This window comes from Silurus meridionalis, chromosome 26, assembly GCF_014805685.1.
Source record: "Silurus meridionalis isolate SWU-2019-XX chromosome 26, ASM1480568v1, whole genome shotgun sequence".
NCBI classification, from domain to species: Eukaryota; Metazoa; Chordata; class Actinopteri; order Siluriformes; family Siluridae; genus Silurus; species Silurus meridionalis.
Genome location: NC_060909.1, coordinates 4,799,084 through 4,825,243, shown reverse-complemented (window position 1 = coordinate 4,825,243; position 26,160 = coordinate 4,799,084). Strand labels below are relative to the sequence as shown.

The 26,160-nt window shown below is 36.9% G+C and overlaps 1 protein-coding gene across 1 annotated transcript in view; it reads right to left on the bottom strand.

The window, feature by feature from the left end:
• Nucleotides 1-26,160, bottom strand: part of si:ch211-186j3.6 (neural-cadherin) — a 285,200-nt gene that overhangs the window by 12,306 nt on the left and 246,734 nt on the right. The window contains exons 29-31 of the mRNA XM_046840706.1: nt 20,960-21,224; nt 14,538-14,718; nt 9,538-9,782 (exon numbers count right to left, since the gene is read on the bottom strand). Of these exons, the coding sequence (XP_046696662.1) occupies nt 9,538-9,782; nt 14,538-14,718; nt 20,960-21,224 (691 nt within the window). The remainder of the gene's footprint in view (nt 1-9,537; nt 9,783-14,537; nt 14,719-20,959; nt 21,225-26,160) is intronic.

Genomic DNA, 26,160 nt, shown 5'->3' with positions numbered 1-26,160 from the left:
TGCTTCTACTATGGAATGCACAGTATGCGGGCTGTGCAGCTGTGGCTACAGTGAAAGGAGACTTGCTGAATCGTTTTTATTGGGTTTCTTGCTTTAGCAATGGCATTCATTCACATTTCATGAGATAACTGCCTGTGATGCAGCGCTCTGTTATACTGCGTTTCTCTATAATATTGATGGTTTCTGTATCCATGCTGCCATAATGATGGTATAAAGAAATGGATTGATTCAGGTAGGACACCCCTGAAGGCTTAAGTGTAATGCACAGCCTGCCACTGACATACACACACTGGTTTCTGAGAAGTACTGGCACTGCACATCAGTTCATATTCTACCTTTTTGTGTGTTTGTGTGTGTGTGTGTGTGTGTGTGTGTGTGTGTGTGTGTGTGTGTGTGTGTGTGTGTTTGCTGACAACTTAAAACATGAGGCATCGTTTCAGATGTCTTGTTGCTACAAGTTGAAGAAGCAGGTGACACAAATGACAGTTCATCAGAATAAACATGACACAAATTGAAACACACACAAGAAATTAGCATAACTCCTATCTAAATTTTCTTGTTTGCTGTCACAGGCGTTGCTGGTAACAGCAGAACTTTTTTTTTTATTTATGGTCTGTTTTATATACAGTATATATAAAATATACACAACCACTTTTGTTTTACTATCCTTGTGAGGATTGTCTATTAGCATAATAATTAATGCTGCAAATTCATGCTGTGCTACACCTTAACCCCTTTACCCCTAAACCTTAACCCCACCCTTTACCTACACTACCCAGAGTGCTTATACAGATACACCATATCATATGTCCCTTTATTAATCCCAGAAGGAAATGTTTTTATGCCTGTATATATGCTTCATCTCTGCTTAAATAGCTATTCCACACACAAACATGAGCCATTCAAGCTTTTTCAGAATTTCTTTCTTCATATCGCTCTCAAATTTCTCAAATATAGCTCATAAAATAGTGCTGTGCACTTTCAAGGACCAAGTAGCATTGCTTCAGCCAAAATGGAAAAATCATAAAAAGATTCACAATTTAAATAAACCATCTTCTTCACACCGCAAAGTTGTTGTCTAGCATCTGAATGGTGCACGCAGCGTCACAAACCCAAATCGAATATGGTTTATGGAAACAACGCATTTTTTGTAATGGAACAGATAATGAACAGAGAACAGGTGATGTGAGAGAATTGAGAAATTTGAAAGGCAAAAAAAGTAAGGCTATATTTTACTTTTATATAATAGGGTTTATACTAAACTTTTCCTTCCATTTGGTTTATATGAAAAGGTCATATAGACACTTGCTGTCTATAGGCAAGGTATTATTGTATTATTGTGACTTCAGTGTCACTCATTCAATTTCAACAAATGAAATTTTTCTGTATTGCCGGTGTTGACATTAGGAACAACACCAGGAGATTTATTACGCTGGTCTTCTTTTATGTTTCGTTCTAGTTCAAGGAGAGGTCATCTGTATGTCCACCTCAGTGGGAGGAATAATTACTTTTGGTTTATGGTAGAGAAGTGAGTCACATTTGAACTTCAAGCTAGCCAGTGTAGAACATTAGCATTTATGAGCTGTTTTGTTGTTTTAAAAGTACATTCCATGGTGAATCAATCCTGTTAGAAGGTTAGAGAGATGCTTGTCACCCTAATGAAATCCTAATCAATTAGAAACCATTTGCTTCCTCTAAAAAAATGGCTCAATACAGAGAGCTAAAAAAGAGATGACCATGGATAATACAAGCCATTTACAGTTGCCTCAGTCAACTCCAATTTTCAAAAAATTATAACTATTTATTTGTTGACTGTCCAGTGTCACACAGATGAGTCAAGGTTTTTGTCATCTCATGGAGTTTTTCCTCGCCACCATCACCCTCTGGATTGCTCATTAAGGATAAACGTATAGAATCAATTATTTTATTGAAAATTTAGTTGGGGATTAGAATAGCATGATACACACATTGATAAAACTAGGGTTAGGTTAACTAATTATATTACAGAATGTTAGCTTTTTCAAATCACTGCTTATACAATACTTTGTATACACTTTCTTTTGAGAAATGACATCCATTACTAAAATAATATGCATTACAATCTCCATTACTGAAGAAGCTGTCATCAGCTGACTCTTTCTAGAGAAATCTATTCACCAAATGCCAAGTAAAGAGCAGAGAATCAGGGCTAATTGCAGGCTAATTTAACAAAATGCCACCACCGCCATGCTTCACCTGGTAATCTGAAATTGCCCGTACTTTTCTTTTGTGAAATAAAAAAATGAAATACTTTACTTTCAGAACATTACTTTGTGATGTACCAGACAAAAGTCATGCCATGTTTTAAAGCCGATAAAATAATTTCTCACGATTGTGTCCATCGCCTTTAAACGACTGGCTTTCAGCATCACTGCATTATGGCAAAAGAAACACAGACAGCACCGAGTAGCTGCGACTTCCATTCGAAGCCTTTCTTCCAGTCAAATTGACACTGCCTCGTGAATCAGCTCGTATCTTTAAAACAGCACACAGCTCGCGGACAGCATGGCCTTGGACCAAGCACTTATTCTAAAAGACTTTAATTGCCATGCACCACAGGATAATTTTCCACGCATGAGTTTCTTTGAACACAAAAACGCAGCAGGTAACTAAGTGTACACTGCACGAAGTCAGCAGGAGGCTTCTCGGGAAATTCTCCACCATTCATTAGGGTCTTTTGTAAATCACTGAACCAAGCTCATTCAGACGGCCATGTATGTAGAGAATCTGTTGGATAGTTATGCAGTCATTGACCTTTGTGAGAATGTAATAAAGCTATAAAAATTTACACAGCACTTTTTTGATCCAAGTAATAACTTTTTCGAATAAACTAACAAAGCTAGAAAATTGTACCATTTCCTCTTAGTGGGGTGGTATATCAAGGGGACGTTTTTGTATATGTTTAGTGTGTATGTTTACCCTGAAAAATCAAACATTGTGTTCTTCTAAATAGGTTCGAGAGCAAAGCTTTAATGGTACAAAATCACTTACTATGCTCCAACTACTCTACATTTATAAAGAAACACCTAAACACCTGATCTCACAACCGCAACAAGGAAAAGCACAGTTTTAGTATCTCTGTTTGTTAAAAAAAGTTTGGGTCAGTGACAGGTTATAGTGTATAATTTAGCTAATGTGATTTTAAGAGATAATCCACAGCTAAGTAACTTCAACTTACATCCATTTTTTATGTTTTCACTACAAAGTTGACTAAATAAAAAAAAAAAAATAATGACTTTCATTTGTTATTTTACATTTCATTAGATCTCATTAGATCATATGAGATCTATTAGGGTCATTAGATTCTGCTGCTCTGAATCATACACAGAGATTAAGTGGTGCCATAAGATTACATTTATTTAAATTAATTTAAATGAATCGTTATTAAAGCAAAAAAAGATTGCACACACCCTGTGCACCGTTTGTTTGTATTTGTGTGTGTGAGAGCTAGAAAGACCATTAGAAAGTATATTAATAGTATAATAGTATTGAAGCTTTTGATGTTAACACCTTGAAAATTTGCAAATCCTAAACTAATATTTTATTCACAGTAGAAACTATATAATAAACATATTAACTGTTTAAACTAAAGAAATTAACCATTTTGAGGAAAAAATAAGGTAATTTTAAATTTAAAGGCTGCGACACACTTCGAAAACGTTGGGACGGGGCAACAAAAGTCTGGAAAAGGTAAGTGTTATTGTGTATGTGTCAAATTAAATAGTTTTATAGTAAACATTTTCCAACTAATTATGTTGACTGATAACAGGTCGGTAAGATGACTGGGTATAAATAGTGTTCTAAGAAGTAAAGATGGGCAGAGTTGTGTGTACAACATTTTCAGAATAATGTTCCTTAACATAAAATTGCAAAACAGTTGAATATATCATACAGTAAATAATTCTATTAAAAATCTCAAAGAACCTGCAGAAACGTCTATGCACAAAGGACCAGGCCACAAATTCAGGTTAAATCATGCGTGAATATGATGCCGCTATCCTTTCTGGGCCAAAGCTCATTTAAAATGTACTGAGGTGTAGTGGAAAACTGTTCTGTTGGCAAACGAATCGAAATTTTAATTTCTTTTTGGAATCCATGGACACCACGTCCTCTGGACTATAGAGGCTAGAAAACTAGAATCCTGTATCAGACACATATAGGACAACAATCCTCTTCCAAATCTTCAGCAATTGGTCACAGTAGTAAACATGTCCCAGTCCCAATGTTTTTGAGACCTGTTGTAGCCATCAAATTCAAAATGACCTTTTATTTTCACATAAAATTATATATATAACTGAGAATATATATATATATATATATATATATATATATATATATATATATATATATATATATATATATATATATATATATATATAGTACAGACCAAAGTTTATTTATATATATATATATATATATATATATATATATATATATATATATATATATATATATATATATATATATATATACAGTACAGACCAAAAGTTTGGACACACCTGCTCATTTAAAGAGTTTTCTTTATTTTCATGACTATGTTATGACTTTGTTATGTATATAATTCCAATTCCACATGTGTTAATTCATAGTTTTGATGCCTTCAGTGTGACTTTACAATTTTCATAGTCATGAAAATAAAGAAAACTCTTTGAATGAGAAGGTGTGTCCAAACTTTTGGTCTGTACTGCATATTATATATATATATATATATATATATATATATATATATATATATATATATATATATATATATATATATATATATATTCTCAGTTTAAACATTTAATACATTTACTATATAAATTGAATACATATAAGATAGGGTTTTCATATTTTGGTACATTTTTATATTGCTTTTTTGGAATTGGAGCTGTAACATTTTCTTCTCCATATTTTCTAATTTGTCTTGTGTATTCATCTTTTTATTATTACATCGGGTTCATTCTTTATTTATACAAAAAAATAGAATACCACATTGGCAAGCAAAATTTTTAATAATCTCAGATTATTAAATAGTACTAATTTCATTTAATTATGGTTACTTTGGAAACTAATATGAATTGGGTTTTATATAAAGTAATGGCTGTGTTTAAGCATTTATTTAAATTCCAAATATAATTACATTTGGATTGTATTTTTATTTGGTTTGGATTAGCTAATGGATGCTGACACACACACACACACACACACACACACACACACACACACACACACACACACACACACACACACACACACACTTTACTTATATACAGGTTAGATCGAAGAACAAAAAAACTAAACCAGACCTGCTACCTTCTGGGAACAGGTGTATTGTATGTTTCTCATTTACAAAATTGCTCACACAACACTACAGTAAATCTACCTTGAATAAATCCCTGTGCCAAGGGCCATATGATGGAGATCCACTAAATTGACCTGATAATACACAAGGTAAGATTACCAAGAACACACCCCACAACATATTTGTAGGTTTTTTGTTAACTGGGAGCAGTAGGAGTTTAAAGGGGATCCTCAGGACTCTGTTAGCCTTTCATGCAAGTGTTTCAGTTGATTATCGTGTAATGTTCTACCTCTACATTTTTCAGACTTCTTTTACATGGATCAATTTCTCATCTACAATTACTCAATTTTTAATCAATCAATTTGTTAAAGCTGAAAAACCCACACCCGGAGTTGTTATTTTATTATTTTCTGTTAGATCCAAAGCCAAACAGAGGTGAAAGAAGAGTCAAGAACTCGAGCATGGCATACTAAACCTATTAAAGTCCCCCTGGAGAAATAAAAAACAAAGAAAGATGGACTATTTGTGCAAAATGTCAATAGAGCGACTGCTTTCCATTCATTGGATTCTCCTCTGACCCTTTCTTACAAGGAGACAAACAGGACAGCATGCTGAAACCCAGGCCGAAGTTTCGAAAGGATCCAGACGATTGAAATTCTGTCCAAAACGGTAGTTCATTGATCTTCATTTCTAGCCTGGCACATTAGCAAACAGCACATTGTGTGCCTACAAATTAAGTAATTAACACTTCAAAAAGCCTTTGCAGCTGCGAACATTAAGGTCATAACAATGACGCCATGCGCCTAATCTGTGATTGAAGGGAAATGATTTTGTTTGTTTGTTTTCGCCTTGATATATTGGTATGTTGGGTGAATGCTAACTTAGACCTTTTGATGAGAAAACAACAAGGATAAAGAAATGTGATGGTTCAATTATCAAAACCCTTTCCAAATGCACTTTGTGGATAACAAGAGCAACCAAAGATGCATTTATATTGATACTGGTCTACTTTTGGACAGCGTCTCCAGTGTCAGAATCCTTTAGCAGTCAGGGGTAATATATATATATAACTTTGACCCATATGAAAAGCTAAAATTGCTAAGAATGGTGCCACTTTCAATCTGAAAAAAAGATGTCTGGGAGGTCCTTCCTAACTTGGTAAACATTAGAAAGATCTGCACACAATTCCGAAGTTTTGGTTTAGAGTCCGATTTTTCTCAAGGTTTTTCCTAATATTATGTCAGGTTGTTTTTCTTTGCTGTCTCTGCCTAGTTGCCCATAATAGATAAATACAGGGTGGAGAAGGGAAATGGGGCATTTTGGGACAAAAATTTGGTGACTGCGGGATGACAATTGTTTGGAACCAGTGCAACCTTATTTCGCTTGGCAATTTTAACTTATGTCTTAACCACCCAGCTACTATATCAAATTCCACTTCATCTAGTAAGTGCCCGGGTTATGTTGGCATGGCTACTAGTTTACTTATACACAGTGGCGCAAAGAATTGAGAAATTTGGAACTAGAAGTTGGTGACCCTGGGATATCGGCAATTGTTTGAAACCAGTGTGACCTCATTTAGAACCCCCTGCCATTAGTTATAATGGTGCAGTGGAGTGTTGAACAATGAGCATTCAATGTAAAACCTTTAATAAGAATATTGCTAATTTGAACGCATAAAAAAGGGAATTTCGGCATTATTACCAGTTAGGACGTCATTAACTTGTCGCATATGCTAATTTTGAAGAGCCCTAAATAAGAAGTTCCCAGTTGGTATAAAAAATAAAAAATACAAAAAAAAAAAAAAAAAAAAAAAAAAAATATATATATATATATATATATATATATATATATATATATATATATATATATATATATATATTATTGTTTGATAGAATTAATTATAAAATTATAAAATTATAAAATTATATTTGTTTTTTGAAAAGCTTCTTTGTGTAATAATGTCTATTTTTTAAAGCACTATACAAATAAAACACTGGCATGCTAATGAACAAAAGACCTGAAATCAAAGATCTGTATGTATTCAGTGTTTTTTTTTTTCATAAATGATGGCAAGCAAAGCAAAGCAGACTGCAAACAGTGTTCTGTGAAAATCTCAAGAGCAGGAACTAGAGCACCTTTTGACAGTGCAACTAATTTAATAACCTCGTACGATACTTAAATAATTTCTTAGTGAAATTTTGAACCGTTTCAGCAAACACGCTCATTAAAAATGAGTGAAAGACACTGTGACCCCAGAAGCGAATGCACAAAGGTATTTCTATAATTGTGGAATTAGGTCTACATTTTAATGTGAGTCAAGGTGCTATTCATGTCAGTGCTTGAAAAACTTAAATGTCATTTAAATAGAATGAGGAGTTGCCACAGCAGCAACACATGCTGGCTAAGTGGGGAAAGATCTCCGAGAACTCTCTGCAAAAGAAAATAACAGTTTTTGATAGTCACTTACTATCAGTTTTTATTAATGAAGGAAATTCTGACACAATTAAATGATGAATCTGTGTGTGTTTTCTTTTCTTTTCCATTGCAACTCTCTGTGGGATAGGTTTTCCAATCTACTGTAGCTAGCTTTTACACTTCATTTAGAATTAGCTTGCTAACATCATATAGAACAGCTAAAAATGAATCTGAGAAATATATCTGTTCCCTGATTGATTGATATTAAGTACTTTCTCTAAATGAACATAGGTTTTAGACAACTGACCATAGGATTTGTATTTGCCTTTTTTAACTTGCCATTCCACATTTAGTCCCTATTTGCTGTAATACAGTAATTGCCTCCAGTCTTCTGGAAGATGTTCCACTAGATTTTGGAATGTGTTTGTGGAGATGTGTGCTCATTCAGCCTCAAGGGTGCTAGTAAATTCTGGTACTGATGTAGGTGAGGTGAGGAGGACTGTGGTGCAGTCAGCATTCCAATTCAACCCAATAGGGTTGAGGTCAGAGCTCAATAGAAGTCCACTTAAGATCTTCCTGAGTATGCCATATTTTTCAGGAGCTCAGTCTGTGCACAAGGGCATTACCATACTGGAGCAGGTTTGTGTCTCCTAGTACAAGTGAAGAGTAAATTCACTTCTTTCACATTCCAAAAGATCTAATAATAGCGTGTCTCCAACTTTGTGGTAACAGTTCGGGAAAGAACTACATATGACTGGAACCATCAGGTCTCCCAGTACTTTTGTCCATATAATGATTTTTGTCTTAGAACATGTACTTGGTTTGAAAAACTGTTATTAGTGCATCCCAAGATAAAACACAATCATGCACAAATTATATCTATAAGTCTTTGGTTATTCGAGTCAATGAAACCTCGACTGGGGATTTTATACCCTCTTTTCTTTAAAAAAAAAAAACATTTTAAATAGATCACGAAATGTTCGCAGTAAAGCTTAAAGAACTGAAGAAGATCTGAAGCCAAAAATGCCCAAAAACCTTCAACTGCTTATTACATGAATTAAATATAACCTTACATATACCCTGAATTATTTTTCACAGGTGCTTGAGCAAACACTCAACAATATAAACTACTACCAAATATGAAAATCAAACAAATTCAACACATGCGGCGGGAAATGCAACAATTTCAACAAACACTGAGTGGGATGTGGAGATAAAGGCTACGTCCATATACACTGAGTAATGATATCGACACTGCTGTTAATTTTGCTTAGAAGCTGATGTAAAATCCTGAATCCTAACTAACACACATTGTTATATATGATACAGCACAGCCATTTTATTAAATAGGAATCAATACTAACTGGTTTTAGTCTTAAACAAGATTGTACATACCTGCTATCATTGGTACAGATTTACAGAAAGTGGACAGCACAAGACCAGGTAATTTATCTTTAACTTATTGTAACTTACTGTTTAATTGCAAAGAGTGATTATGTGAGTTAGTATATTCCTTCCTGAAAGCTTGCACCAATCCGACCATTGCATATCCAACCACAGAACTCTCGAGAAAATCCCAAGAGAGACTCAATACTCAAACCAGGCAACCAGCAATCATGTCATAATTAAATGCGAAACATACTGCATGATGTGAAACTCTTTACCTGTATCTTTATATGGATATATTGAGCAGGTGTACATGTGTTTCCGATTAAACTGGATAGAGCGAGAGAGGGAGACAAAGATTTCGATTAGAAAAGAACAGAGATGTTAATGAAGGACATGATAAACATAATTACCCAGCAGTGCCATAAAGCAAATGCATATGGCAAAGAGCGATCTGAAGCTCAGGCCCACGTCATCATGATAGATGGCCAGTGTGACCTCGCAGTGGCGCCCCCTGTAGCCCTCGGGACATTCGCATGTGAACTTGGAGGGAGACTGGGCCACGCAGGTGCCCCGGTGGCATGGCCGGCTGGCACACAGGGTGTATACACAGAATTTGCCGGTAGCGTTGGCCTTGACCATGTGACCTGAAGGACACCTGGGATCAGAAGAGACAAAAGTGAACAGATGGAGAGAAATTGTGCTATTAATTATTATGTTAGAACAGTGCGGTCGAGAGTATTAGGATCAGATAAAAATGTCTGTTTGCAGAAATTATTTATGAATTAGCCAAAAAAAGATGTTTCATTATTTTATTATTCTGTACTGCATTGAGATGTTGAATTTTTCATCAGAAGCTCTGACTAAAATTATTGCTGTTACTCAAATAAGAGGTTTCTATTATTATTATATTATTATTATTATTATTATTATTATTATTAGTAGTAGTAGTAGTAGTAGTAGTAGTAGTAGTAGTAGTAGAAACATTATTTAGTAGTACTAGTAGTAAGAAGGAGTATGGAAGGATTAGTGAAACAGTGGTAGAGGATGGAGAAAGCAGTGCAACAGTGGTAAAGGATGGAAAAAGCAGTGGAACAGTGGTGAAAGATGGAGAAAGCAGTGGAACAGTGGTAAAGGATGGAGGGATCAGTGGAACAGTGGTATATGATGGAGGAATAAGTGGAACAGTGGTAGAGGATGGAGGGATCAGTGGAACAGTGGTAGAGGATGGAAGGATCAGTGGAACAGTGGTAGAGGATGTAGGGATCAGTGGAACAGTGGTAGAGGATGGAAGGATCAGTGGAACAGTGGTAGAGGATGGAGGGATCAGTGGAACAGTGGTAGAGGATGGAAGGATCAGTGGAACAGTGGTAGATGATGGAAGGATTTGTGGAACAGTGGTAGATGATGAAGGAATTAGTGGAACAGTGATAGACAATGGAGGAATCAGTGGAACAGTGGTAGATGAAGAAGGAATCAGTGGAACAGTGGTTGAGGATGGAGGGATGAGTGAAACAGTGGTAGATGATGAAGGAATCAGTGGAAGAGTGGTAGAGGATGGAGGGATCAGTGGAACAGTGGTAGATGAGGAAGGAATCAGCGGAACAGTACTTGAAGATTGAGGAATCGATGGAACAATAAAAGAAGATGGAGCAATCAGTAGAACAGAGGCAAAGGATGGAGAAATCATTGGACCAGTGGTTAAAGATGGAGGAATCAGTAGAACAGTGGTAAAAGAATGGGGAATCAGAAGAACAATGGTAGAGATTGGAGGCAGCATGGGTCAGTAAGAAAAGTGCTAGTATTATTAGAAGTAGTAAGAAATTCAACAGAGATTTGTATCGTGCTTCCTTAACATAAACCAATAATAAAAGCTGCAGTTGCTGATATAATGAAGTTTCTTGTGAGATGTTTATTTAGAGAGCATCCTCAGTGTCAACTCTCTGTTATGTCATGACAGCCAGAGTCATGGTTAAAAAACCCTCAGAGAATTTCTACAATAGTTGTAATGGGAAATGTATTGGTTTTAATTGTAACTGTAATAGTAATAGTAGTAAAAGCATATGGGTTTGTACTAGTAATTTGTTGCCTTTGATTGGTTAAGGTTATGTCTGATACCATCAAGGACCAATAAAACTCTCGTGGAATCTTGTAAATCAAATTATGGTGTCTACTGGCAGCCATAATGGATCATGAGGACACCATTGGACATCTAGATTCTAAAGCTATAATGCTTTCTTTGGTTTGATGATAATGATTTATTGATAAGAACTCCAACGCAATTGACATAAACTCTTTAGAAAAAGGTAGAGTTGTAAATTAAAGAGACAGATCAAAAAAGTGGCTGGTTTCTAACAACTGTTTCTTACAAAAGGAACATCATCGACATTCCACAGCAGATAAAACATGCAAAAAAATGTTAACAAACTGTGAAAAGGAAAAAATAAAGCAACTCTTTCGGCAAAACTACACAAATAACGCTGCATTCGTCTTGGTAACAGGCCGGTCGGCATCACACCACTGTGTTGTTGATTACTTCTCACAGAATGCAGGCATGTTTTAGTGCTATACGTGCAAAAAAGGGATCTAAAGGAGAAAATAACAGTGTTTATCCATAAACATATACACTGTCATGATTTGACTAGAAATTAAAATGACAAGCCAGAACAAAGGAGTGTAAATAAATCTTTAGCCTGTGTCTAATTCTATTCTTAGAATGTTCTGGATGTCCAGATATGGGACCCTCGAACCCACTCATACAGCATAATCTCTAGGAAGCAGATGGAGCAACGAAAATCTGAAATGATTTCTATTGAATGCATGGCTAAATACTGTTATTTTTCTGCCTCCTTAAAACACACAAACACACACACACACAAACACACGTATGTGCGCACACATACACATACACTTTGTATGAATTGCGCTTTGCTGGACTGCAGCCCCCTGCTGAGTAGATAAGTGGGAGAATAAGGATAAAGGAATTCCAGCAGATAAGAAAATAGCCCCCTTCTAACCCCCTCAGACACAAATGAATACACAAACACCCACCTACACACACACACACACACACACACACACACACACACACACACACCATCAAGTAATAGGAGAAGGAGCATGGTGTGGTCCTCACAGCTTGATACTAGCATGTTTACAGACAGCCCCAGAAGCGACCCAGCTTGTGTGTGTGTGTGTGTGTGTGTGTGTGTGTGTGTGTGTGTGTGTGTGTGTGTGTTTGGAAAAAGACAGGAAAAAAGCAAATTGATACAAATTAAATATGTGCCTTCTCATGATTTTTCACCCAACAAAGCAGAGGTTACACACGAGTACTGATGGATATCTACTACTACTACTACTGATACATTTCTATGATATTCTCTTATGGCTGTATTAATTCACTGGAAGTTTTGATGTGGTCTTTTTCCATGTAAAGATTGACCTTCACCATGAAGCTTTAGTTCAGGGTCTATAGATGAAATCAGTGATGAACATTTCCACTTACACTAACTTAACACACTAGCAAGCAACAAAGCACAAGGCAATCATTTCTTTCTTTTAACTACAGTTAAGCACTACTGAAACTTTGATGACTTTAATGTTATGGCATTCCGTAGACCCTCATATACATTTCTGATAAATATTGTCAATAGTCAATATAGTGATCAGTAGCTCAGTGGTTGAGGATAAAGGGATCGGTGGAGCAATGGTTGAGAATGGAGGGATTAGAAGAACAGTGGTTAAGGATGGAGGGATTAGTAGAACAGTGGTTGAAGATGGAGGGATCAGTGGAGCAGTGGTTAAGGATGAAGGATCAGTGGTTAAGAATAGAGGGATTTAGTAGAACAGTGTTTGAGGATGAAGGGATCAGTTGGAGCAGTGGTTGAGGATTGAGGATCAGTGGTTGAGGATGGAGGGATTTAGTAGAACAGTGGTTTAGGATGGAGGATCAGTGGTTGAGGATGGAGGGATCAGTGTTTGAGGATGGAGGGATTAGTAGAACAGTGGTTGAGGATGGAGGGATTAGTGGCTAAAGATGGAAGAATCAGTGGTTGAGGATGGAGGGATTAGTAGAATAGCGGTTGAGGATGGAGGGATAAGTGGTTAAGGATGGAGGTATTAGTAGAATAGTGGTTGAGGATGGAGGGATCAGTGGTTGAGGATGGAGGGATTAGTAGAACAGTGGTTGAGGATGGAGGGATTAGTGGTTGAGGATGGAGGGATCAGTGGTTGAGGTTGGAGGATTAGTAGAATAGTGGTTGAGAATGGATGGATCAGTGGTTGAGGGTGGAGGGATCAGTGGTTGAGGATGGAGGGATTAGTAGAACAGTGGTTGAGGATGGAGGGATTAGTGGTTGAGGATGGAGGGATCAGTGGTTGAGGTTGGAGGGATTAGTAGAATAGTGGTTGAGGATGGTAGGATCATTGGTTGAGGATGGAAGAATCAGTGGTTGAGGATGGAGGGATTAGTAGAATAGTGGTTGAGGATGGAGGGATCAGTGGTTGAGGATAGAGGGATCAGTGGTTGAGGGTGGAGGGATTAGTAGAACAGTGGTTGAGGATGGAGGGATCAGTGGTTAAGGATAGAGGGATCAGTGGTTGAGGATGGAGGGATTAGTAGAACAGTGGTTGAGGATTCAACTATTCAAATATTATTTGAACTCATACTTTCTCAATTCTTTAATTATATCTTAATTTTGAGACTGGAATATTTACTAACAAAAAACATCTCCAGTGTTAAATTTGTCATAATGGATTCCTCCTAATTATTCACTATTCATCCTCATTCAATAGTATGAGACCAGCAAAATTAATAAAGAACAGTCTTAATGCTTTACACAAGTAAATCAAATTCCAAAAGATTGATCAGAGCAATATCTTGGCCGACCTTATGGTGTGTGCAGTCCAAGGATTCTTCAGGAACAAGTTTAGATTCTAACCTGCAATTAGTTTTCATTTACTTGTGAAAATGGAAGTAGTATGTTTTTTTTATATTTTTTATATTTTTTTTATTAAAGTAGGAAATTTTATGTAGAAAATCTTTGGATGTAAGTAGCAGAAATGATTAGTGAATCTGTTAAGCATATATAGAGTGTATATTTAGCCAGCTTTGCTAATTTGGCTTGCAGTTATTACAAAGTGACATGTAAATTGAACAATTGAACACGGATCAGTTAATTTAATTTGTGCCTAATTGGTTGATACAGTTTGAAGATGATATAAAGTTACTACCTTCTACACACTATCAACATGCTGGTGAGATACTTGTAATAACTTTTGTATCCTCAAGTCTGATAAAATATGCGAGGGTGAAAATTAGATTAAAATAAGAATGTGTGTGTGTGTGTGTGTGTGTGTGTGTGTGTGTGTGTGTGTGTGTGTGTGTGTGTGTGCAGTATGTGTGTATATGTACCTGCACTCATGGATCCTCCACAGGTCGACACAGGTGAATGGAGGGCTACATTGATTCCTCCTGCAGGAGTCTGATGAGCAGCCCAGCGTCACTCCCACAGTGCTAAGGACTAACACGCCATCTTTTGACTGAGAGTCCATAGGCATGGAGCGTCCGTTTAGCCTCAAGTCACGCATACAGCCTGGAACAGACAAAGAGAAAAGCCAAGTTACTATTTAGCAATAGTTAAAGTCACTGATTTGGGGAGAACCTAGCTAAACCTCAACTATTTCAGTCTCAACCTTTACTATTCCAATTTAAAATCACACCCAAACCACATATAAACACTCTACAAACTTTCTACTGTCTTCAGTAGAAAGTTTGTACCAATTGGTATTATCTGCATTGACATAAAAGCAGAAAAGCAGGATCTATCCTGGTTGTCCGAGTTGGTGCACAACAGCCTTATTCCAAAATAGATTAAATTCATTATTTTCCTAAAAATTCTACAAACAATACCTCATAATGACAACGTTTCCACTGATCATCCATGAGATGTTTTAACAACTTGACTGGAGTTCACCTGTGGTAAATTCAGTTGACTGGACATGATTTGGAAAGGCACACACCTGTCTATATAAGGTTTCACAGTTAACAGTGCATGTCAGAGCACAAACCGACCCATGAAGTCCAAGGAATTGTCTGTAGACCGAGACAGGATTGTATTAAGGCACAGATCTGGGAAAGGGTATAGAAACATTTCTGCATCACTAAAGGGACCACTGAGCGCAGTGGCCTCCATCATGTGTAAAGGGAAGAAATTTGTAGTCAACAGAACTCTTCCTAGAGCGGAGCCGCCCGGCAAACTGAGCGATCGGGAGAGATAAGCCTTAGTCAGGGAGGTGACCAAGAACTTGATGATCACTTTATAAGAGCTCCAGCGTTTCTCTGTTGCGAGAAGAGAAACTTCCAGAAGAACAACCATCTATGCAGCAGTTTATCAATCAGGCCTGTATGTTAGCATGGCCAGATAGAATCCACTCCTTAATAAAAGGCACATAACAGCCTGCCTGGAGTTTGCCAAAAGGCACCTGAAAGACTCAGACCATGAGAAACAAAGATTGAACACTAAATACTAAGCGTCATGTTTGGTGGAAACCAGGCACCGTTTATCACCTGGACAATCCCTACAGTGAAACATGGTGGGGGCAGCATCATGCTGTGGGGATGTTTTTTAGCAGCAGGAACTGGGAGACTAGTCAGGCAGCAGGCAGCAATGTACATAAGCATCCTTGATAAAAACCTGCTCCAGAGCACACTGGACCTCAGACTGGGGCGACGGTTCATCTTCCAAAAGGACATTGACACTAATCATACAGCCAAGATAACAAAGGAGTGGCTACGAGTAACTTTGTGAATGTTCTTGAGTGGCCCAGTCATAGCCCAGACTTGAACACGACCTGAAAAAGGGAGGGAGTGGTAGCTTATTGGTTAAGGTGCTGGATTACTGATCCGAAGGTCGGGGGTTTAAGCCAAGCTGCCACTCTTGGGCCCTTGAGCAAGGCCCTTAACCCTCTGTGCTCTAGGGGCACCGTATAATGTTATAATGTATATGTGACAAATAAAGGCTATTCTATTCTAAATGGCTGTGCACCGATGCTCCCCATCCAACCTGATGGAGCTTGAGAGGTTCTGCAAAGAAGAATGGGAATAATTGCTGAATAAAACTCAAAGATTTAAAAAGACTTGAGGCCGTAATTGGTGCCAAGACTGCATCAAAAAAGTATTGAGCAAAGGCTGTGAATACTTATGTACATGTGATATTCTTTTTCGTTTTTTATTTGTAATGAATTTGTAAAGATTTCAAACACACTGCTTTCACGTTGTCATTATGGGGTATTGTTTGTAGAATTTTGTGAAAACTTTCCAGGTGCACTGTAGACCCAAAGTTCTGTCCAGATATACTGTTTATTACAAAGTGCCAGAAATCCATGGAAATACAAGAAAAGCCAAAGACATGCTCTTTAAAGTGTACTTTCTTCTCTCGTTATGGTGTTTTTTTAAATTATTTTTTCCTAAATTACATTAGATGACACAATATTACATCATCAAAAGTTTTTCATAATTATGAAAAGCAGCAGCAAGAATAAAACATGAGGCACAGAGGATGGTACAAAAGATCAGAACCTCTGTTTCCACAAAACATTAATATAATTCATAAAAAGACAGTCTTGTCATTGCAGATTTTTAACTAGGATTTCTATAGTATTAATAATAATAATAATAATAATAATAATAATAATCATCATCATCATCATCATATTAAATCATAATAATTACATACACAGAATGTGCATGATTAATGTTTTAAAATTGTAAAGGTTTATTTTTTACAGATTTTAATTTTGTCCCGCAAAACACATTTATTATACATTAAGAAAAAAAGTCAGTAGACATCCTAAGCAGGAATTCCTAATTCTATAAATACCAAATTGCAAACGCTTCACACTTACACGTGTCCCACCCATTCCACCAGCAAAATGTAAATCCAGAAGTTACAGCATGTTGCACATCCTGTATTTGCTTACTGAAACCTGATTGGCTCTTAGATTTTATGACACAAAAACATTTGCATGCTTTGATAGAATTCAGCACAACAGTTGCAGTAATTTTTGGGGGGGGTCAGTCTGTACATCTGGTTATTACACTAGACAGTACTGAGACCGTTTTACAATAAATCACAAGATATGATCATGTGACCAGTGAGTTTCATCAGATACTAGGATTGCACATGTAAATCAGAATGTGTGTTACAAGGTTGGAGTATGATTATGAAATAAATACAGTAAATTATTCGGATTATGAAATATATAAATTGTTCATTAACTCATCCCTATAAAAAAAGGACTACTCATCCTGATAAACATACATTGATAAAAAAAAAAATAAAAAAATGCATCAGTGCTTTGGATGTTATATATAGATGACTAGACAGTAACAAAGCCGCTAACTATTGTATTAGTCTTTTTCCACGGGGCTCAGATTTTACACACACTTGAATATATACCTAGCCATAGACACACACACATTTAAATTCACACACCCTCCGATTTTAAGGCAGAGGCTTTTAATGTCCACTTAACCACCAGACTGTTTCCGCCTGAGGCGAGTCAGAGCCTAGGGCAGCACTTGTCCTGCTGTCATCCTTTCTTTCCACTCCATCCTTCTTGTCATATGCCATTTCATAGCTTGGAATCGTTTTGTTTCCTGCCAGGTGATCAGTAAGTCCACGAGTTCGGCTCTTACACGGGCGCTGCATTTAAGCCTGTTATGATTTAATCATCACTGATAAATCTTTCATTACTGCCAATACAATAGAGCACAATCAGACAGGCGAGAAGGATTAAAGTCTGAATTCATAATGGGTTAGTGATGCTTTGTAGTGGAGTGTCATGGAAGTCTAACCTGCACTTAAAGTAGCCTAGAATTCAGGCAAAAATAAATAAAATGTCCACTGCTACGAACTGTTTTTTTTTTTTGTTTTTTTACTTCAGCAGAACTCTGAAAATTACACAATTTAGTGCGGACTTTATTTCTGAGAAAATATGACCTTTATTCTTTGCAGAATACTTTTTTTTTCTATTGATTGGAGTTATGCTAACCTATTTTATAAGAAATAAATAATACAAAGAGTAACAACAACACACCTATACATTAAATATAAATACATATGTGTGTGTATATAGTTAAATAATTATATGTAATTTGTATGATGTTATATGTAATTAGAATTTATGTTACATACAATCTTTTATTACCACTTAATTTCTGTGAAGCTGCTTTAAGACAATGTGTGACAAAAACTATCGAATATTAATCAATTCATCTCTAAACTGTTTCCACACACACTTTTATAGGATCATATTGTGTTCGGAAGCTGTAGCATTAAATTTCCCTTTATTTGAATTAGGGGATACAAACCTGTTATTGCAGAACAATGCCCGCAGAGCCAGTTCCAGATATGGTTTACATAAGCTAGAGTACAAGATCTTGGACAACCTGTTTTAGAGCCCTATGTTCAACCTTACTGAACCTTATTCAAACTTTTAGAAATAACTGCACCAACTTTTAGAAATAACTGCACCAACATCAGGTATTTGTAGGTTAGAAATAATAATAATAATAATAATAATAATAATAATAATAATAATAATAATAATACGATTTAAATATCCAAACTCTGAAACGTAATATTAACAATGTCAATTGGAGGAATTTTAGTTACAGAAGCAACAGACTCATTTTAAAAGCCCTAAAGACGAGCTGCCCCATCAAGGATTTGCTTAAACCAAGTTGGAAGCTTATCGAGGATTTGTGGAGCTATTTGCTAAGGATTTGTTGCATTTCAGTTCAGTTTCTGAGGCTCAATTTTAAACCTGGTTCAATAAACCAGTGATTAAAACATACATCTCCAACTTTAATCTTTACCTGATTCATGTTAATATGCATTGTGTTTCAATCCAATGATAGATTTGTTCCTAGGATTCATTATTATTAATATTTTTTTAACATTTGCAGTAAATACGTATATTAAAAACTTTTGCAACCATTTAATACATTTAAAAGTGAGCATAAAGTGCAATAGCATAGACTACACTTAATCTGAGTGCAACAACATAGTCTACACTTTACCTCAGTGCAACAACATAGTCTACACTTTACCTCAGTGCAACAACATAGACCACATTTTACCTCAGTGCAACATAGTCTATACTTTACCTCAGTGCAACAACATAGACTACACTTTACCTCAGTGCAACAACATAGACTACACTTTACCTCAGTGCAACAACATAGACTACACTTTACCTCAGTGCAACAACATAGACTACACTTTACCTCAGTGCAACAACATAGACTTCACTTTACCTCAATGCAACAACATAGACTTCACTTTACCTCAGTGCAACAACATAGTCTACACTTTACCTCAGTGCAACAACATAGTCTACACTTTACCTTAGTGCAACAACATACTCTACACTTTACCTCAGTGCAACAACATACTCTACACTTTACCTCAGTGCAACAACATAGACTACACTTTACCTCAGTGCAACAACATAGACTACACTTTACCTCAGTGCAACATAGACTTCACTTTACCTCAGTGCAACAACATAGTCTACACTTTACCTCAGTGCAACAACATAGTCTACACTTTACCTATGCAAATTTTGTGCATACACACATTAATCTAACTTTGCAGGATTTTGCACATGCATGTCTTAGATTTTTCCATTGTACACTGTATATTTTATATATGCACACACATTTCTTCTATTTTCACTATTATACAGTTTCAAGTTTGTATTTATGTCTTGTATCTTTTTTCAATTTTGTCTGTATAATTTATATCCTGGGCTGGTGGAGGATTCACAGAGTAAGAATTTCAATATATGGTGTAACAGACTGTTTCCTTTATGACAATAAACTCTCTACTCTGGAATTTAAGTAAAACTAAACCCAGGCTTTTACAAGTGTTTATATACAATACTATATCTATTAAACTGCTTTACAGCTGAATTAATGGATACATTTTAATTTTATCCGGGTTAAAGACTACCATGCTGGCAGAGTTAGAGAAGAGATGTCCAGGCAAAAAATAAATTACAAATCTATGTAATGAATCCAAATCGAATTAGCATTGGAGTAGATCATGTTCAATAATAATTCTTACACTGTATGGCCAAATGTTCGTGGATACATTACTATTGCATTTATAGATGTTTTTTGAACATTTTAATCTGAACTTTGCTGTTTAAATAACCTACAGGCTTCGGAAAAGGCTTTCTACTAGATTTAAGAACGATTGGCTCTCACTTTTACACATTTTGAGACAGCTGGCTGGTTCTTGCCCAAGCTGGTACAACAAAGTTGGATTCAAACAATTTTATAGGACGTCTTTAAATGCAGAAGCATTACATTTTCCCTTCAATTGATCTAGGAAACCCAAACCTGGTTTAGCATGACAATGCCCTTGTGCACAATTCCAACTCCATTAATATATGTTTTACATTGGTTGGAGTGGAAGATCATTAGTGCCTTGCAATAGATCTCTGACATCAACTCTTTTGAATGCCTCCTCATCTCACCTACATCAATACCTGACTTTACTAACACCCTTGTGTTGTTAATAAATAAGCATAGCTCTCCACAATAAGATTCCAAAAATCTAGTGGAACATCTTTCTAGGAAAGTGGAAGTTATTATGACAACAAATGGGAACTAAATGTGGAATGGGATGTTCAAAAAGCACATCTGGATTGTATGGTCAGGTGTCAGTGCAGTATATGTTGCATAATAAAATGCAATTTGGCATCAAAAGATGCTCAGAATTCCACACCTTAACCAAGGGTTTTTATTATTATTTTTTTTTTTACCTTGAAAGCTCTTGTTGTGTCCAGTGGGGAACGAGTTTCCAAGCATGACCAAGGAGGGGTCAACGATGATCTCGCGGCTGCGTCCGGGTGAACCTGTGACCTCCCTTCGCCCACTGCCTCCATCTACACGCAGGGTCATCTCATTATCGTGGCGCTCGAGGTGAACTTCGTGCCACTCGCCGTTATCCAGACGATGAGAGAGCATAGTCAGGTTGAAATCTCCATCTCCGAGGTTGTAGTAGACCGTTAACAAGCCCTGAAATATCTGCGATACCAAGAAGCATATTAACTGCTGTTATTTTCAGGGGAAAATAAATAAAAAATAAACAGGTCAGAGGATGGTGTAGTGATAAGAAATCTCGGTTGGTGATGAACAGAGAAAGATGTGATGAAAGAGACAGAAAGGAACAGACAGGACAGATGAAGGAAAAGGCTTAGCATGGATTGAGCCAGGAAGCCATGGGAACTGGATATAATCAGGCAAAGAAGGGATCTGATAAAGCCCTGCCACACACTGACAGAATTAAACATACCACCCCTTTAATTGGAAACTCTGGGACCGGGCAATTCAATACACTGTCAGTTTAGTCTAGCGCTGCTTCCCATGCCACAAAAACAGTATATCTGCTGAATATACTACATTTAAATGTCTTTTTTTTCTTTGAAATGATTATTATCCTCAGCTGGCCTGTGAAAATGATAGACATGCTCAAAAGATTTTCACCACGACACTGAAAACAAAGCATGTTTTGAGGAACTGTAATTTCTATCATAAAACTTGATTCTTGAAATGTGTTTTAATGTTGTATTATTTACAAGTATTGACAATGCAGGAAGATTATACAGTGCAAAAGGACCTCACTGTGGAAATACAGTGGGTGTGTAATGCTTTTAAATTTTCACAGTATGATCATCCAAACATATTGCTTTTAATGGACCATTTAAATGCATAAAAGCAAATGGTACAAAAAAGACTAATAAAAATGTAATATTAAATATTACTAAAAGGTTTGTTTAACACACTTTTTTTGTTTGTTTAATCAATAGCATCTCAATGACTCCACATAAACTATATGGAGGAAAGTTTGTGGACATTAGATTTTTTTTATAACCTCAACTCTTCTGGGAAGATGTTCCACTAGATTTCCCAGTGTTCTTTGATAGATTTCAGCATCAAGTGTTTTTGTAAAAGCCAGAGACTGATGTAGGTTTGGTGAGGAGGCTTGGGGTGCAGTCAGTCTTCCAATTCAACCCCAATAGGGGTGAGGTCAGAGCCCTATAGATGGACACTATGTCAAGCACCATGTAAAGCATATCTCAATGGAGCTCGCTTTGTGCACAGAAGCAGTGTAATGTTGGAACAGGTTTGGATCTCCTAGTTTAAATGTAAGGAAAATTTCATGCTATGACATTTAAAGACAATATGATCCTAAAAACTTGTGTGCCTCCAACTACTAGAAAAACTACTGTGATTCAACTTCCTTAAAATAGATAAGGTTTTAAAGAGATGTTTTTAGACTCAAAATACAAAAAAACGTTCTTCAATATTAGACTGTTTTGTCAGCCCATGTTCCTGGTAGATTTAGATTCTGTTTTTTTCCCTCAAGAATGAAACTCAATTTGCTCTTTTCCTGCTGTAGCTCATCTGACTGAACACTGAGTCACTGCACTTTTTAAGAATCTTTTCTGCTCAGTGTGGCTGTAAAGAGTGGATAATTGTCTTACTCAGGAATTCCTGTTTGTTCAAATCAGTCTCTGACCTTTTTTACTGAGAAGTTTCTTAGCATAAAAAAGTTGGTCACTAAATTATTAATTTTATTATTCTGTTTTGTGTTTTTCCTTTTTTTTTGTTTTTGAAAATTCCAGGAGATTTCAGAAATGCAATCCTGTCTTGTATTACCAAACTGTTATCATTCTTGTTTATCTCATGCTGGAAGAAGAAGCTTTTATCCATCACATATACGGTACATAGACGGCATCAAGGACTTTGAGGATACATTTGGACTGTAATCAACAATCTATTATTCACATTCATGTATATACAGTGAGGAAAATAAGTATTTTAACACCCTGCTATTTTGCAAGTTCTCCAACTTAGAAATCATGGAGGGGTCTGAAATTGTCATCGTAGGTGCATGTCCACTCTGAGAGACATAATCTAAAAAAAAAAAATCCAGAAATCACAATGTATGATTTTTTAACTATTTATTTGTATGATACAGCTGCAAATAAGTATTTGAACACCTGAGAAAGTCAATGTTAATATTTGGTACAGTAGCCTTTGTTTGCCTTTGCCTTTGTACAGAGGTCAAACGTTTCCTGTAGTTTTTCACCAGGTTTGCACACACTGCAGGAGGGATTTTGGCCCACTCCTCCACCCAGATCTTCTCTAGATCAGTCAGGTTTCTGGCCTGTCGCTGAGAAACACGGAGTTTGAGCTCCTCCAAAGATTCTCTATTGGGTTTAGGTCTGGAGACAGGCTTGGCCATGCCAGAACCTTGATATGCTTCTTACAGAGCCACTCCTTGGTTATCCTGGCTGTGTGCTTCAGGTCATTGTCATGTTGGAAGACCCAGCCTCGACCCATCTTCAATGCTCTAACTGAGGGAAGGAGGTTGTTCCCCAAAATCTCGCAATACATGGCCCCGGTCATCCTCTCCTTAATACAGTGCAGTCGCCCTGTCCCATGTGCAGAAAAACACCCCAAAGATGATGCTACCACCCCATGCTTCACAGTAGGGATGGTGTTCTTGGGATGGTACTCATCATTCTTCTTCCTTCAAACACGTTTAGTGGAATTATGACCCAAAAGTATTATTTTGGTCTCATCTGACCACATGACTTTCTCCCATGACTCCTCTGGATCATCCAAATGGTCATTGGCAAACTTAAGACGTGCCTGGACATGTGCTGGTTTAAGCAAAGGAACCTTCCATGCCATGCATGATTTCAAACCATGATGTCTTAGTGTATTACCAACAGTAACCTTGGAAACGGTGGTCCCAGCTCTTTTCAGGTCATTGACCAGCTCCTCCCGTGTAGTTCTGGGCTGATTACTCACCTTCCTTAGGATCATTAAGACCCCACGATGTGAGATCTTGCATGGAGCCCCAGTCCGAGGGAGATTGACAGTCATGTTTAGCTTCTTCCATTTTCTAATGATTGCTCCAACAGTGGACCTTTTTTCATCAAGCTGCTTGGCGATTTCCCCGTAGCCCTTTCCAGCCTTGTGGAGGTGTACAATTTTGCCTCTAGTGTCTTTGGACAGCTCTTTGGTCTTGGCCATGTTAGTAGTTGAATTCTTACTGATTGTATGGGGTGGACAGGTGTCTTTATGCAGCTAACGACCTCAAACAGGTGCATCTAATTTAGGATAATAAATGTAGTGGAGGTGGACATTTTAAAGGCAGACTAACAGGTCTTTGAGGGTCAGAATTCTAGCTGATAGACAGGTGTTCAAATACTTATTTGCAGCTGTATCATACAAATAAATAGTTTAAAAATCATATATTGTGATTTCTGGATTTTTTTTTTTTAGATTATGTCTCTCACAGTGGACATGCACCTACAATGACAATTTCAGACCCCTCCATGATTTCTAAGTGGGAGAATTTGCAAAATAGCAGGGTGTTCAAATACTTATTTTCCTCACTATATAATGTGTGTACATAATGTGTGCATATATGTCTATATCTATATCTATGTCTATCTATCTATGTCTATCTATCTATCTATCTATCTATCTATCTATCTATCTATCTATCTATCTATCTATCTATCTATCTATCTATCTATCTATCTATCTATCTATCTATCTATCTATCTATCTATCTATCTATCTATCTATCTAAATGGCTCAGGACCACAGGTTGCATGAACAGTTTAAGCACATGTTACTGCACCCCTTAACAATGATGGAACTGTAATGAATGGACATTTGGTGCCACCAATGGCAGGATGGGTTTTGTTTTAGAGTCCGGTTCCTCTCAAGGTTTCTTCCTCATGTCATCTCAGGGACTTTTTCCTCACCACAGTCACCAATGGTTCACTCGTTAAGGATAAACTTACAATTATAAGAAACAGATGTATATCTTAGAAACTTTTTATTACCGCTTTATCTTTGTAAAGCTGCTTTGAGACAATGGTTCAGTTCAATTCCTTTTTATTTGTATAGCCCTTTTAACACTGGGCATTGCCTCAAAGCTTGTTCTATTGTTATATAGCTTGTTACGAGGTTAGCGTCAGAGCCCAGTTTGTTGATGCTGTTGCTTGAACCTATGACCATTAGTAATATAATGTGGGAAATGGAATTTCAGGGATTAAAATGCTGATCAGGAGGTTGTGGGTCTGAATCACAGCACCGCCAAGCTGCCACTGCTAGACCCTTAAACATAGCCTTCAACTTTTACGCTGTATAAATGAGATCACTGTAGGTTGCCCTGGGGAAGGCACTCTGCCAAATAAAATAAATGTAAATACTGTTTTTGTCTGGGTTAAGAATAAGTGACTGAATAAGAACAAATGCAGGCGAAGAGGTAACAGAAGTTAAGACGTTAAGACTTTTGTTCAGTGTTCAAATCGCGGCACCACCAAGCTGGGCTCTTGAGCAAGGCCCTTGACTCTCAACTGCGCAGTTACTGCATATAAAAGAGATAATTGGTAGTCGATGTGGATTAGTGCGTCTGCCGAATGCCGTAAAAAGTCATCGATTTCAAAAATACACCAGCAACAGTTTTAGTCTATAGAGGCCTTTATCAAGTGTAATAGGCTAACAGGAGAAATCTACCTGATTGTGTGTGCATGCATACAAGTACTCGGCTTTCCTTTCGTACAACTAACCATTCGTTTTATTTTCTGAAGCTTTCCACACAAGTCCCAGAGTGCATAATTTACTCTCCTGCATTTAAAATGCTACCTCTTTTGTCATGACATGAGCACCGGAGCCAAACAAAACAGCCAAGCTGGAAGGCACTGAGGTTTTTTTCCCATTCACCCCCCCAAACCACCACCCACCCCCTAATTCGCTTGCACTGACAAGCATTTGCCAGGGTAAAGTTTATCTAAAGCGAGCTTTAACTTCAAGGTCTGCCGATAAACTATTCATTCTGTTATTGATATAGGGGTATACGTAGCCCTTAGCGGACATATTCAATCCTTAGGAGACTTATCGATTCAATCAAAAGAGCCACAATCTTCCTGTC